Below are 16,030 nucleotides of genomic sequence, written 5' to 3'. Positions count from 1 at the left end.
AGTGGCGTAGATTTTTTTACACCACGATGGGGGGGGGGATGATTTTACAACCACCTATGGGGACTGTTCAGTTTGCAAATTGATAATCTCTGATTACGTGCAGCTGAAAGCTGGAAGCAATACAGTCCACAGAGTAATCTTGTTTACCAATGATGCTTGCACATGTATACTTAGGCCTACTGACTGATACTTACGAACTATCGCTTAGATCGAAAAAAAGCAGAAGCACGCCTATATTAAAGATGTACATTTCGGTTACTGAAAAAGCCTACATCTAGGCCTAATTATGTAATTCGATTGATAAGAACACGAGAATCACAAGAACAAACACATAATTTGTAGGCCTGTGATGCAATAAAACAATTCAACAGACCAAACTGTAGGGGGGATAATTGCATGCACCATACCCCTCACCTAAAATAAAGGGGAATGTATATCCCCCATTCCCCCAGGATCTACGCCCCTGCTGGAACACAACAATCCCATTTGGTCACAAACCTTTTATGTGCTGCAGTGTGGTTCCAATAAACTTCAGTTCCTTTGAACTACTTAAAAGTGATCGTAGAAGCTGACGTGTGCTTATAATGGAAGACTCATGTAACGACTACAATGGGGAGTGCTGGTACTGAAAAACAACAACAACAACAAACACTCAACGAGAAATTAGTTGAGAGTTCAAGGGGGAAGATCCTTTGAAGACTTTGGATTTTGTGATTAAATGGTCTTGAATCGTGACAAAAAAAGTTTATTAGCCATCAGTTCATATTTTTGTTTTATTTCAATTTTACTTTTTAAACATATTTTTCATTTATGTTATTTACAAAGTTGAATTATACATAAAAACATGTACTGTGTAATGGAAACAGCACCCTTTGTTTGTCAAGATATTTGGTGAAAGATTGGCTTCGCCGTTCATCAAGTGTTAGTGATCATGAGGTTAAGCTTGGTCAATGATCATGAAAACAGCGAGGATCTAGAACATTATTCTATGAAGGTTTGGTTAACCTCAGTATTTAAATGTGTATTCTAGTCCAGTTCTTAAATTTTAAATGTAAGATGAAAGTAGATGTCTAAATGCTGAATTAAATGCGTAGTGTCCAAATGTTGAGAGATTGTTTTGTTTGTTTTTTTAATTTCGCGCAAAGCTACTCGAGGGCTATCTGCGCTAGCAGATTTAGCAATGTAAGACTAGAGGGAAGACAGTTAGTCATCGCCACCAATCGCCAACTCTTGGGCTACTCTTTTATAATGAATAGTGGGATTGACCGTAAATTATAACGCCCCCACGGCTAAAAGGGCGAGCATGTTTAGTGCGACCGGAATTCGAACCCGCGACCCTCGGATTACGAGTCGAACGCCTTAACACACGTCTCCATGCCGGGCCATGTTGAAAGAAAAATACATGCTTACAAAATAAAAAAATTGCGAAGTACAATCGTAATATAGTAGTATTTGTTACACGAATCTCATGGCAACGTAAGTTTATATAATCGAATAGGTACCGATTATTTGAACATAAAAACGGAACTATAAGTCATTTTTCTTAACACGTACGGCCCGTGGGGGCGTTATAACTTACGGTGAATCCCACTGTTCGTTGGTAAAAGACTAGCCCAAGAGTTGGCGGTGGGTGGTGATGACTAGCTGCCTTCTCTCTAGTCTTACACTGCTAACTTAGGGACGGGCAGCGCTGATAGCCCTCGTATAGCTTTGCGCGAAATTAAAAACAAACAATCGTGTCTTTAACCTTGGGTTCTTTAGTTTGCTTCCCATTACTATAAACAATACAGGCCATACACATTTTTTTACAAATAAAACTTGGTACTTAATCTATGTAACGTCATCTAGCTGACAGCGAAGTTCTAGAAACATCTTTCTCAACCTTTGACCTTCTAAAAATGCATCTTGTATAGTCCCAGCATCTGGTTCACTACATCCACTTACGATAAAAAAAATAAAATATAGTTTTCATTTTATAAATAGAAAAAAAGTTTAAAATTTTGAGATATATTTCCTATTTAAATTAGTCCCCAAATACGATTTTTATAAATTAGAAAATCTAATTGTGAATTTTCCAAAATCACATTAGAAACAGTTGTTAACAATGAGAGATATCTTTAGTTTAAATTAAATGTAAGTAAGTTTGTTATCCTTCTTTAAAATAATGAATGAGTCCAGTACGTTAATAAGTTTGTTTTTGGTTTTTCACTGTTTTTGTTTTACTGATAATTGTTATCTACACTACACTACCCAAGTAGAAATTGTCCTACATCAAAATATAATGTAACTGTAATATTGTTTATTTCGATTTTAGTGGAAAGTGTTGTGTCGTCGCGAGCATCAAACATCGAACGCTTAACGCTATGTGCAACCAGGGGCCTGTATTTTAGTTTTGTGGACTTTGTTGAGAAAAAGTGAACTGGATGTTCCGGAAGAATCATCACTGCTTTTGTTGGGCCCGGCATGGCCAAGCGTGTTGAGGCGTTCGACTATTAATCCGAGGGTCGCGGATTCGAATCCCGGTCGAACCAAACATGCTCGCCCTTTCAGCCGTGGGGGCGTTATAATGTGACTGTCAATCCAAGTATTCGTTGGCAAAAGAGTAGCCCAAGAGTTGGCGGTGGGTGGTGATGACTAGCTGCCTTCCCTCTAGTCTTACACTGCTAAATTAGCCCTCGAATAGCTTTGCGCAAAACCCAAAACAAACAAACTGTTTTGCTCGAGGCCACCCACAAAATTTTGAATTACTGTGATGTAGAAATGTGATGTTGGTATAACACGTCTCCCTCTGTACTATGTACTTGTTTATATCAAGCATGTACGTTGATTACATCATATTTTTATCGCCTTTTGATTCTGACGTCAAGATGCGGTTATATGTGCATACGTGTTCTAGCTTACATGTGTTTAAAAAAGAAACTCGATTCTGCCCCGATGAATTGGGTAACATTTTCAAATTAACCTTCATAATGATTTTATTATTTTGACTTTAAAGCTTTTTTATGACTAAATACTTTAAATGTGTCCTTCGATTAGCGATGTTTTCTCATTTCATTAAAGGAAGCCTCAATTATATATTTGTATGTGTTGTCTCTGATACACGACTCAATGACACGACCTCGTGGCTGCAATAACCAACCGTGTTCTTGTTGCTAAGCTGAAGAGATATAAACAAGTAGGCTGCGCTAACGACATTTTTTTTTCATTATTTATTAGTACGAACGAAACTGAAACTTTCAGTTGTGATTGCATAATTGTTATTTGTTAAAAGAAACACAGCTTAAAAACAGATGGAATATACCAGCCTTTTCTTACACAATATTAACATCAAACATTGCTCTTTAAATGGCATAAATAATTGAACTTTAATGTATTTTTACTTCAAATTAAACTTTTCTAAGAAATGCTTATTGTTCCTAATTCGTTGTTACTATTACTGATAAGCGCCTGTCATAGTCGAAAGTGTTAACATTGATAAATTTTATTGTTGTTTCTTTAAGTACAATAGAAAATTTCTCTATCGATCGCCTTTTGTTAGGTAACCATCGTAAACATGTTACAAAAAATAACATTTATCCATTAGGACAAACTCTAGATATCATATCGTTTGAGATTCACTTATCTATTGCAACTATTTCCATATTTTATTATTATGAGAGATGTTTTAGTAATAACAATAATAGTTAATTAATTTGAAAAATTGAAAACTAAAGTAAATGAAATAAATCGCATAAAAAATATAAAAATAAGTTGTTTTTTTTGCATTAATATGTCTCATAAGTAAAATGGGAACTAAACTTTTGAGGTACTACATGTTCACACGTCCACCAATTAAAAATGGTAACCGTCAGATCAGATGTCATGATTAGTGGTCTAAATTACCCTGTTTGATTATGATAATTTTTAAGAAATGTGTGTTTTTGTGTTTTCTTATAGCAAAGCCACATCGGGCTGTCTGCTGAGCCCACCGAGGTGAATCGAACCCATGATTTTAGCGTTGTAAATCCGCAGACTTACCGCTGTACAAGCGGGCGGCTTTTTTTAAGAAATAGTAGCGTACAAGCAATGACGTAGTGATTACAATGGACTTAACACTAACAGCAGAAACATGGACTTAAATTAACACTAACAGCAGAAAACTTACAAACAAAAGATACGTTATAGATCTCTAGACAATTTTGAAAGAATAGAATAATCTAGAAACTTGTATTTTTTTATTATGATATACAAACAGAACGCATCATGTTAGAAAAATTACTTTTTGTAATTTTTTTTATATTTTAGAAATTAATTGGTTTATAGAAAGAAGCAAACTAATAGTTTTATTTTAGTGATTTCTTTCCTATTTTATTGTTGAGGAAGCGCAAGTTGGAGATAGCATAGTGAAATATATTAAAGCAAAGTGTAAAGTAAGAGTTGCAAACAGTTTATGATTTCAGTAGATGGCGCTAAAGCCTTCGTATGCCTGAGTGTGTGTATCTGTTGAACGAGGAATTTATCTTGCACGTATGATCACTTTGAAAAAATCTTTATATATATATATATATATATATATTATTACATAAGTGGAATACCCTATACTTTATTTATATTTATAATTAGCAGTTGTACTTGTGTTATGTAAATAAATTATCAGAACATAAACTCTTAGAACGACACTATTAAACTGATGTTACTAGTTTTAGCATTAGAACCATAGTAATGTGGTTAATGAAATTTCTTCCACAATTTCTACGCCAGTTCCAGACTGAATTAGACAACATTCCGGAAGTACAACAAACTATGAAAAAGTTGTATGGACTTGCGAAAAAACAATTAAGTTTTTATCCTAGCAACTTCTACTCAAACAAATGTGACATGAAACCTTTTTTCAGTCACAGTAACAAAAATACCCAGTGTGATCTATTCAAAAGTGAAAACCAGATGCATGCTTTGAGCTCAAATAATATTAATGTAATTAATTTAAGACCATTGCAACCTGTACCCAATATATCAGTACCGTTGTGCAATAATAATTTACCCTCAATAATGGGTTTGTTAACTTATAAAACTATAAGTCTTAATACCTTTAAGGGTTTACCTAGTATCAGTCTTTGCAGATCGTTTTCAAGTACATATGCTAAAAATTCGGGAGATTCTAACATCAAGAATGGAAAACCTTCAAGCGGTTTAGTTGATGAAGGTGTGACATCAGATTCAGAACAGGAAATAACTAACAAAGAGAAAAGTGAGAATATGGTATCATTTCAACTACCCTTGGGGAAAATCCAGTCAACAAAAATGATGTTGTCGTTCACTTGTAAAGTTTGTAATACCAGAGTCACGAAGCTGATATCAAAATTAGCATATGAAAAGGGTGTTGTTATTGTTCGTTGTCATGGGTGTGAAAATAATCATTTAATTGCAGACAATTTAGATTGGTTTCCAGATCTTGAAGGAAAAAGGTAAATGATAATTTTGTAGGTTGGAATTGTTGTAGCCATAGGGTATGTGGGTGTATATATCCAATAGTTGCTTCTGTTATATAAAGTACTGTCTTTGATATTACAATTTTTGTTCACTCTTCTTAAATACTTAAATAGTAAACAAAAAATTATCTTACACACAAATTACACACTGTAATTACATTAAATGAGTGCAAAAATAATAAAAACGTGAAAAAAAGTTGTTATTTACCTTTAAGTTATGCAATGTTTTACTATCACAACTTGAAAATTTTTAAAAGCTCTATATGACTACTCCTATTTATATAGTTCACACTGATAAAGGAGTGATGGTTACAGTTCATGATACATAATATACCACCACTGGTTTTGTTAAAATGTATTATATTTCATTCTGTCGCTTACCTCTAAAATAATTATGAATGTGTTCTTCTGAGATATAAGCTCCGTGTGGATTCAAGGTAAAGAACCTGATAAGATTCTGAAATAAAGATATTAAAGTAAAGTACAAAATTGTCTAGACAACTGTAGGCCTATTAGTAGTAGGGAAAGCTTTAGAAAGTTTGATAAAAGATGTTTTACAAATTATTGAATAGTCAACATGATTCCACTGAATCTTGTCTTACTAATCTTTGGACATTCTTTGAAGAAGTTACTGCTTATGTAGATGAACTGAAAAGAGTAAATTTGGTATATTTAAATTTTCAGAATGCATTTGGGAAGTTGCCACATAAAAGGCTTATTAAAAAATTGAACTCTGTGGGTGATAAGTTGGTTCGTTGGATCAAAAAGTAGTTGAATGAAAGAAGCCTGATAGAAACTGAATTCATATGTATGGATGCCTCTTGGCTCATTGCTAGGAACTTTGTTCTCTTTTGGTTTACGTCAGTGACACAGATAAAGAAATGTTAAATCAAATGCATGAAGTTACTGATGATAGGTTTTGGATGTTAATGATGCTGATGATAGGTTTTGGATGTTAAAGATGCTGATGATAGGTTTTGGATGTTAAAGTTGCTGATGATAGGTTTTGGATGTTACTGGCTGTGAGGAAAATGTTGGTGGTTGTCAATCGGATTTACTTTATTTTGTGTGTTGGATGATTAAATTATAGATGGCTTTTAATTGTAATAAATAGGTAAAGGTTAGCCCACAATTGAAGTATTGTGCTAAGTTTAGGAATGGCATTGAATTGTTGGAAAGGTGGTCTACTAGGATGATACATGGTATAGAAAAGTTGTCATATGCAGATGGATTAAAGTCTATGAAACTGTATTCTCTTGAATAAAGAAGAGTTAGAGGGTATTTGATTGAATTGTTTAAGATTGTTAAGGAAATTTATTGTGTAATGAATCATATTGTTCTATATGAAATGGTGAGAATGTTAAGACTAATGTGTTCATATAGACTTTGGTAGCTTAGGACTTATCTTCATCTAAGACAGTTTTATTTTCCTAACATGGTAGTTAGCCTTTGAAATGGATTGCCTTAAGATATTATGAGACATTTATAAGAAGTGTATTAAAAATGTATATTTTTTTTAGAGGGTGGGACAGCCTCAATGGACCAACAGGTCTCTTGTTGATCTCCTTATGAGTTACATGAAATGAAAATGTTTTAGTTGAAAATCAAATTATCTTCTATATGACAGCTTCTTTTTTACACGATAGAATTATCTTTTACAGATAAACTTTAGAGCTGTAAAAGTCTGATTTGTGAGGATCCCTCATGGAAAAAAATGTTTGAGAATTACTGAAGTAATTCTTTGGTTATTATGTACCATTATATACCTAATGAAAAGTTGCCAAAATATGTACAAACCTTTTACTTCTGCACCCTGTTTTTAAAATTGTTCACATATATTATAGAAGTTTGTGAGAACTTTGTTCAAACAAAGGTTAATAAATATAGACTCTCTTGAACAATGTAGTTTAAGTCTTTGTTAATTAAAATAACTTGTATCTTACAAAAATGCATTTATTATTTCAAGAAATTTTGAAGATGTAATAACTGATGAAAAGAACAGTAAAAGTGAATATTGTTTTAAATGTGTCTCTTTTGATGTTTTATATTTATTTTTTAAAATGATCTTTTTCACTTGTGAAATAAACTGTAGACACGGTTTACTTTCGTACTTTCAATATTTTCACAGGAATGTTGAAGAAATCCTCAAAGAAAAAGGAGAGAATGTCCAGAGAATGCTTGTTGATAAAGATACGATAGAATTATTGAAGCCAGATTAAAGAAATTATGAATGTGTAATAAACTTTGTTTCCTGGTTCATGTTTATCTGTATTCTAAATTAAAATGGCTAGTAAACCTTGAACTGAATTATTGTCTGAGAGTTTTATAGAATGAAATATATTTAAGTTCTTTGAATAAATCTGAAAAACAATTCACAATCAACATAAAATTACATGTCAACGGGAAACTGAATTTCAAACACGGTGATCAAAATTCATCGTGTAGCTTACAATTGACAGATGTTTGCACTTTCACAAAATTTGGAGCAAATTTGGTTCTACATGAAACAGAACAAAGCAACCAGATATTTTTAAGCTCTTTAAAACTTCCTAATACAGGGATGACAGATGTACACTGTCAAAGCAATGTATGTAGATCTCTTTTTGATGAAGTAATACACCTGTGATTTTTAGAAAAAGAAAACTAATAATTAATTTGATCTATTCTTATAAGTTTTTACCAATTTTAATAAAAGATGTAATTCAGTTCAGAAACTTTGTGATCATAATGTACCAATTGTTGGTTAACAACAGGTAGAAAAAATAATTTTATGGTTTCTTTAAAGACATAAATTTAAAACAATAAAAGATTTAAGAAAAAACGAATTCTTCTATAATTTCAAAATGAACTGAGGATTTAGTGTCCATCCAGAAACTTGACAAAATACCAAGTGTCTGAAACAATGTACCTACCACAAAAGGTGGCACAAGGTAATCACAATCACATGTATTTTCAGAAAACTTGTGCAAAGTACACAGTTACCAATTTAAAACTAGTTATTTCATGTGACACACACACATTAACACTTGATTGACAAGTATTCTCATTTCAAAATTAAATGGAATGTTTAGTTTTGTAACTCTTTAACCTTCTAACATATTGTTTTGTGTGTAAAGCTACACAGTTGTCTGTAATTTATATAGACTATTCATTCACTTTATTATTTTGAAGTCTTAGTATCAGAATATGAATGATAGACCCTCAAATCCACATTGTGGAATGCTAACCATTAGGCTGGACATGAACTTTCAAGCTTAATATAATAAATTTTGTAATTTCATGTGACAGCAAATTGATTTTCTCTTGTATATCATTTAATATTACATTTTGTCACACTTGATCTTGTATGTGGTCATAAATCATGTTATTCCCAGCAGCAGATTTCCCCAAGTTATATAATTAAATTGATATATTGAATTATCTATGAGCATTAATCACATCAATAATGCTATGTAAAATAAATAACAAAATTGAGATTAACCCTGTGCTAGCCTTCTGAGGTCTTCACAGACTCCATATATTTTGTAAACATTGGTGCCAACAGAGGGAAGCACGTGTGTTTGTTGTTCCCAGTTGCTTCAGGATTTGGCTATTTTGTGTTAAATTTTTACACTTAATTTAGGTGGGAAAAGAAAAGAAAAAAAATTGTAATATTTATTTATTAATAAAGGAAAATGTTTTGAATTTTAGTGGCTTTTTTGTTTCCAAAATAACAGTTTATAGTTGTTCAGATTAATTTTTTTATGATGAAGTCTGCTTGTACCTTAAGAAGAGTAGCTGTGGAAATTTTCACAGAATGCTAACTCAGGGTTACCGTAAATTGATTAGTGCGACAAAGATGTATCCAGTTATTAATATTTTTTTACTGTTTCAACTGTACAAATAATTGAAATACATTATTTTTTATTATTTCACAATTATTCAGTTTAATTAATTAGCATCACTACCAGTAAAATTAACTATTTCTTATTATTTCAACTATCCAAGTCTCGTGAGAATAAACTGAATATAACTTAAAAACAAGCCAAACAATTAAATGATTACAAACATTCATTAGACGTTTAATTGTAGGTTTCACTTGCTCTGAATGATAATAACAGACTTGCTGAGACTCTTATTATATCGTGTCACCACAATGCTGCAGTGGAAATCAATTAATTCTACAGGAAATACATAAATCACAAAATAATGTTTCAAAAGTTTTATTACAAAACACAAGTTTTTATACATACATAGTCAGGAAACTTCCAAACAAAAACAATGAGCTACATGAAAAACAAAACACTCATAATGACTGTACAGGTGAATGATCATAGAAGATTACTGCTTTTGTTGTTGTGATTCCTTTCTGGCAGCGTCCTGGAGTAGCTGAGTGTCGACTTCATCAGCTGGAAGCTGAACGTACCTCACTGCAGAGCCTCTGATGAAGCAATTCTTTACAGAAAGCTGTAAAATACAGTTTTTAACAAAAATCATCACAAATCTTAAAATAACTACTCTATTGAAGCTGGTTACACCTTACTGAAATTTCCCGTAGAAAATATCACACGCAGAACATGTTATTCATAGCAGTTTATCTTCAACATACATAGAACCATTTTTAAGGATTTACATGTGTATTTAATAGTACGTAAGATGTTCTAGAACCACACAGAGGATTCTGGAAAGTAAGGGAAAACAGCTGCCTCTCTAGATTAATCTAAGTATTTCTTTGGTCTCAATTACTGTATTTTTCTACACACAACACATTTGATTAATTCATTTCAGAGAATATCCATAATATTTTTACAAAATATAAAAAGTTTAAAAACCCAATAAACAGTTTCTAAACACTAACACCAGTTTATTTGTAAAAGTAAAGCTGTGTTTTAACTATCTTCTCTCATTTCAAATCAGGCTCACACACAAGTAACAAACACCAACAATGAATCCAAACTGTGATCTTACCTTCACCACATTATTGTTTATTTCACTCATTTATTGAATCTATTCCAGATTCAAAAAATGTGAACTTTGTGAGTTCTAACCTAACAGAAACTGATACACAAAGGTCAATCTTGGTCATACTGGATGTCAATTTCACATCTGCTTTTAGTAACTGAAGGAAATTGATAATAATTTATTAATTCTTATATTTTTTATTAAGATTGCAAATATTTTTTCAAACAAGGTCTGGTTAGATGTTGTTATAAAGAATGCATTTCTTAACACACTGCCCATCTTTTAATTACTTCTCAACTATGATCATGAATGGCACAACTAGTAGAACATCCATCCACCAATCAGTTAGCTTCTGAAGCTTATCCCAAGTCTTCTTGTTAACAATGTCATATCCCACTAGTTTAATAGTCACCATTATTAGTGTTAATCCAAACAGGGGTATGGCAATAGGTCTTTCTTTACTCATTTGTGTGATGTACATGCCCATTGTATGTCAAAAAATATACAAATCTAAAAAATCCATCTAAACTGAAATACATGTACAATATATATTTTTATGTTAGTGCATTTTTATTGGACAGCAAATTCTGTATCATGCCATAGTATTTCCTTCTGCCACTTGAACTGAAAATAGTTGATTGACAGCAGTCATGCATAGTGAAACATTCATCTTATGAAATGTAAAACGTCCAATAAATTCATTTTTATCAATTAAACCTCAAAAACATGCTGATCATTTATCATTATATAAACAGAATTAACTTAATACAGAGAAAAGGATCCCGTTTAGTATTTATTCCAATGTGTACGTGTCAAAAAGTGGTAATAAACAGTCTCATTTCTCACTTTGGTGACACCAAAAGTTGTACACGTAGGAACTGCCTACCCAACCAGTTTGCTTCAGGTATTCCTGTTAATTATAACAAATCTATTTCAACAACAAACATATCCTTGACAGATACGTGTGCGATTAACCTACCATGTGTGGATATTTCTCTGGATCTGTCAAACTGATGTCTGTTAGTTTTATGTTCAAATACTGGTCTACTGAATGTAGGGTTCCACATATGCTGTAGTACAAAAAATACAATCATGTTATTATAAGGAATAACTAAATGTATATATATACACACACACACACACAGACATATATAATGTGGGAAGTGAGCCGTTGGGGTGGAATATATTTAATTTGTTTTTACAGATATATACATGTCATTTTTATCTGAGCTTTTTATAAATCACTTACACAAAACATGTTACTCAAATTTCCTAGAAATCATTTTTGAAACTGAATATAGGGAATAACAGTTGACCATCTACTGACTGTGTACGTCATCACTTTGAGAGGTGTTTTAAAACCCAAACTGTACTCATTTCTCCCAAAATATTTTTATACGAGTCAACATGGAAAGCCTGGGAGATTATTGTAAATTTCAAATAAAATAAAATGGTGACAACAGGAATTCACCAGGTAAAAAATGTTAAGATTATTGTTTTTAAAAGTTATTCCCAAATGTTTTTAGAAAAAAAAAGTTATGATTTCTAGTAGAAACAGTGTCATTATCTGTAATTTAGGTCGGTGAAGTTTTTACAATAAACAACAACGTTCACTGATGACGATATGTCAACATTGGATCCCCAGTTCACAAGTGGTGCAGTTCTGTTTATTTCCCAATCTGTGCATAAAATTACTAAAACTTCATTTGATGTCTCAAGAAAATTGCTTATCTTTGTGCAATAACAAACCACACAAACTGCTGTCAACAGAACCTAATGTTTTCTGTGATACGTACTTAGGTATTTCTTTATTAGCCGAGATTTCCGGTCGCTCGAGACTCAGAATAGCACGCAGCAAAAAAAAAAGAAAAAAGACCAGCAGCTGACGGCCATCAAGAACAACAGTACATAAATGCAGGAATTTGGAATACCAAGTTTATTAATCCGTTAATACCTCTACAAAATGCAACATGTCTTGAAAGATTTTGTGATGTAAATGTCCACGACAGAAAGAGAATGTTTCATATAAACTTTGATGTATTTTACATAAATATCAAAAACCAAATATGAAACTCACCTGAGGTCATTCTTCAATTCTACAACAACATCCTTCCCAACAAGGGATTTGAAAAACGAATAAAACAACTGTTGGAAAGAAAAGAATCAAAAATTAAAAGACAAACTTTTAGTTTGGTATAGAACTACGAGAATAAAACACTTGCATTCTACACATTCATCACCAGCTAAGACATACATCGTCACAAGAAAAGCCACTTCATAAATCTTTGTTTCAAGTTAAAAAGTAACTTCTATGCTGCCAAAAATACCAATAATTTAGCATAACATACAAATAACCATTTGGTCTTTAGGAGCTGTCCTTAAACACCCACTCCTCCAGGGAAATAAAACGATTAAACCCATCCATCACTTTACAGAAAATAATTAAATAAATTAATCTCCCTCTTAAATTCCTGTCCAATTGAATCTGGTACATAATTTCTAGTTTTATGTATTATTCTGGCCAAGTTACAGTTAATTAAGGTTCATCAAACATAGAGAAATCGCATTATTTGGAAGAAAAAATTAATATGATAAATTTTGACCAATCTTATGAACATAAGACCTTTTACTGGTTTGGTAGGGTACTCATTATAAGACCTTTTACTGGTTTGGTAGGGTACTCATTATAAGACCTTTTACTGGTTTGGTAGGTTACTCATTATTTAGATATTATGACTTTTATCCTGAGGTGCAAAACTGTTCAAGGGTAGAAAGGTTTTAATGGTGTTGGATTATTTATAAACAGTTTCAATTCTTTTTCTTTCAGATATTTACCAAAAGCCATAAAATTAGAAATACTTTCCAAGCTTCCTGATGGGCATGTTTGATAAAAGCTATAAGATCCTGCAACTGTTCAAAAACTATTATTTCTTCATCAAGAGTTGCATCATGACATATTCTGCAAGCTTTTAAAAATACTGGTTATAATTGATGTTTTAACCATTTTATGGTTATAAGAGAACAAATTAACATAATTTGAAAGGTCTGTTTGTTTTCCATGGATAAATGTGTGTGTGTGTGTTCTAGTTATTAGAATGTCTTAAAATGGGAGCAAGCTATTGGTTTTCTATTTTACTTTATACTTAACAAGTACTACTGTGAAGTACATTAATCCTGTAGAAGAGGGCTTGTTTGACCAAACAGAAAATATGTCATCAACATATCAGAACCACCACGAAATGGCTACAGGTAACTCTTTATCCCAAATCCTATAATATCTTCATGGAATATATGTGAAAGTAGATAATTTCCAACAGAGGAACTGAATACAGAGATCCCTTGGTTCACATATGTTAGTGAAATATTTCAATAGGTTATTTTGCAAAGCTTTCTCTATCAGACTAGAAATTTTTGTAATAAAGTAGTTGGAATAATCTATATATTTTTGTACAGGTCAGCTCTTACAACCCCCCTATAAAACAATTTTAAAAACATTAGAAACTCTCCAACCCTCGTGCTGCTACCCACCTGTCTACTGACCTGCCAACGGAGAAAGAAGGAAGTTAACATATCTAACATTTAATGCCCTTTAAAACCCTCGAAAACAGTATCTGGGCTTCGTCCTTCCACTTGTAAAAAAAATTGTAATTCAGGAAATTCCAGTGTTTCTCATAGAATGTTTAGGGCAAGGAATAGTGCTAGAATCCTGTCAACATCTTTAGAGGATTCAACCTCCATTTTAACACTTTACAAATTTTTAACATAATTAAAAAAATGTAATTGATCTCAGTGCTAACATTTTCTTTCTGCTTTTCATTACAATTTTCATTTTCATGTTCATTTACTTCCATAAAATTTATCAACCATGGTCAACAACTTCTAGCAAACAAACCAAAAAATACCATTGACCAAAAGCACTAATAACATTTGCAATTTGATTATACTTGTAAATGCTGTCAGACATCTAAGAAATCCTAATTCACAGTGAGATGAGTTAAAAGAATAGCAAGTCCAGACTTCAATCACCTCATGATTAATATAAACTTATGGGCATTGCCCATAAAACCATACTAAATGAACGATTCTAATACAAGTCAAAAACTAGTGAACAAAATAAAAAACCTATACAATAACTAAACAGATAAGCAACTGTTTTTGACAAATTTTAAACCATCACTGTCATTCAAGAAGCCACTATTTTTCATATACAGTCATCAAACTGTTCACTGAATGAACAAGTTCATGATGTCATAATTTGGATGATACAAATGGTGTGAACTTAACGTATTTAGGATTAAAGTAATTTTTGACAAAATGCCATTCAGAAGATTAGCTAAAAAATTATGTCAGTTGGACTAAGAAAAGACTGGTTAATTGAATTATAATGAGACTAGGTTATAAAAGACAAAAGATTTTAATTAATATTGTCCAGTAAAATTGGATATTTGTTACTAGCAGAGTTTATAGCTTGAGCCATTGGTTTTACTGAGTTACGTTAATGATACTGATAGGGATTTAACTATAGTTGTAAAATAGTAAAGTTCACTAATAATATTAAATTATTTGTTTTTTTCTAGTTTTAATTATAACTTGAAAAAGTTACAAAATAGTTATGAAACTGGACTAAAACTTGGAACAGATATGTATCATGCACAGGAAGTCGCTCAATTGGGAAAATGATAGTGGTGGTCTACTAAGAATTTGGTTAATTTCAAAGATTAAAAGACATATTTTGGAGAAAGGTTAAATTTTTTCTTGAGATAAAAAGCTAAATAGGTAACCTTATTGAACTTAACAATATCTTCTTCTTGGTTTATATCATGTAAAGTCCCATGATTTATTTACTCTCTCTTATGGTCAGTTTAAGGCAGAAAAAATCTCCAACTCAGTAAAGATACTTTTATTTTCTAACAAGTTTATTAGCTTACGTAAAGAGCTGCACACTGCGGTAGTCAAAATTACAAGAATTTAAACTTTAAAGTTTAAGAAGGAAATCAAAGATAGGTGGATTCAGTTATTAAACTGTATATATTTTTTCTTGGGGATGGGTGTGACGCCGAAAGGGATACAGCTGTGGAGAGCAAAATAGCATGTTATCTTTATGTTTTATTACTCATTATTGATACTGTACAAAAGTTATATCTAGTATATTTCACTTATGCATATACATTAGGTATTTACGTAATAAATATCCTACCGTACAGGTTAGGGAAAAAAAAAGAGAAACATGGTACGCATATTTCTAACAGCACATCGTAACTGTTGGCCTTAGTGTTTAATTTTCTCTTTAGTTATTCATTCCATACAAGAAAAATATGTAAGTAATAAAATATTAAACTAAATAACAGTTACTATACGTGTTATATGACAATATTTCAAAACTTAGCGTATATCATTACAATGTTACTAAGATGTACAATATTAACAAAATCAACCCACCATTTTGACCGTTTGAATAGAAACTGGTATAACACGACCTGTATTATTTAGCTCTTAGTTTCGAAGGATTTACAGTAGAGTATCGTTATCACTTATTCACAAAATATAGCGCATTTTGCCTTGGATTATAAAAAAAACTAAAAATTAGTTTCCATTTTTCTGTTAGTAAGATTATAATTTTT

At 31.8% G+C, this 16,030-nt stretch overlaps 2 protein-coding genes across 4 annotated transcripts; one reads left to right on the top strand and one right to left on the bottom strand.

Moving 5' to 3' along the window:
* Positions 1-4,433: 4,433 nt before the first annotated feature.
* LOC143228797 (DNL-type zinc finger protein-like) lies at positions 4,434-7,766 on the top strand. 2 transcript variants are annotated; one of them, XM_076460160.1, is made up of 3 exons: positions 4,434-4,506; positions 5,100-5,444; positions 7,597-7,766. In XM_076460160.1, the coding sequence occupies exons 2-3, from the start codon at positions 5,236-5,238 to the stop codon at positions 7,685-7,687; spliced, it is 300 nt and encodes a 99-aa protein (XP_076316275.1). In that variant the 5' UTR covers positions 4,434-4,506; positions 5,100-5,235; the 3' UTR covers positions 7,688-7,766. The 2 variants fall into 2 exon arrangements, with proteins under 2 accessions (XP_076316275.1, XP_076316274.1); XM_076460159.1 differs by lacking the exon at positions 4,434-4,506 and having other exon boundaries at positions 4,516-5,444.
* A 1,888-nt stretch (positions 7,767-9,654) lies between these two features.
* Positions 9,655-15,989, bottom strand: LOC143228803 (U6 snRNA-associated Sm-like protein LSm2). Of its 2 annotated transcripts, XM_076460167.1 has the most exons (5): positions 15,849-15,989; positions 12,487-12,554; positions 11,389-11,479; positions 10,416-10,566; positions 9,810-9,914 (listed from the first exon to the last, which is right to left on the bottom strand). In XM_076460167.1, exons 1-4 carry the CDS (start codon positions 15,849-15,851, stop codon positions 10,438-10,440), a joined length of 291 nt encoding a protein of 96 aa, XP_076316282.1. In that variant the 5' UTR covers positions 15,852-15,989; the 3' UTR covers positions 9,810-9,914; positions 10,416-10,437. The 2 variants fall into 2 exon arrangements, with proteins under 2 accessions (XP_076316283.1, XP_076316282.1); XM_076460168.1 differs by lacking the exon at positions 10,416-10,566 and having other exon boundaries at positions 9,655-9,914.
* Positions 15,990-16,030: the final 41 nt, after the last annotated feature.

The sequence above is a fragment of the Tachypleus tridentatus genome, chromosome 10 (assembly GCF_004210375.1).
Source record: "Tachypleus tridentatus isolate NWPU-2018 chromosome 10, ASM421037v1, whole genome shotgun sequence".
Classification (NCBI taxonomy): domain Eukaryota; kingdom Metazoa; phylum Arthropoda; class Merostomata; order Xiphosura; family Limulidae; genus Tachypleus; species Tachypleus tridentatus.
Note: the sequence above shows the minus strand (reverse complement) of the source record. Positions and strands in the feature narration are given on the sequence as shown.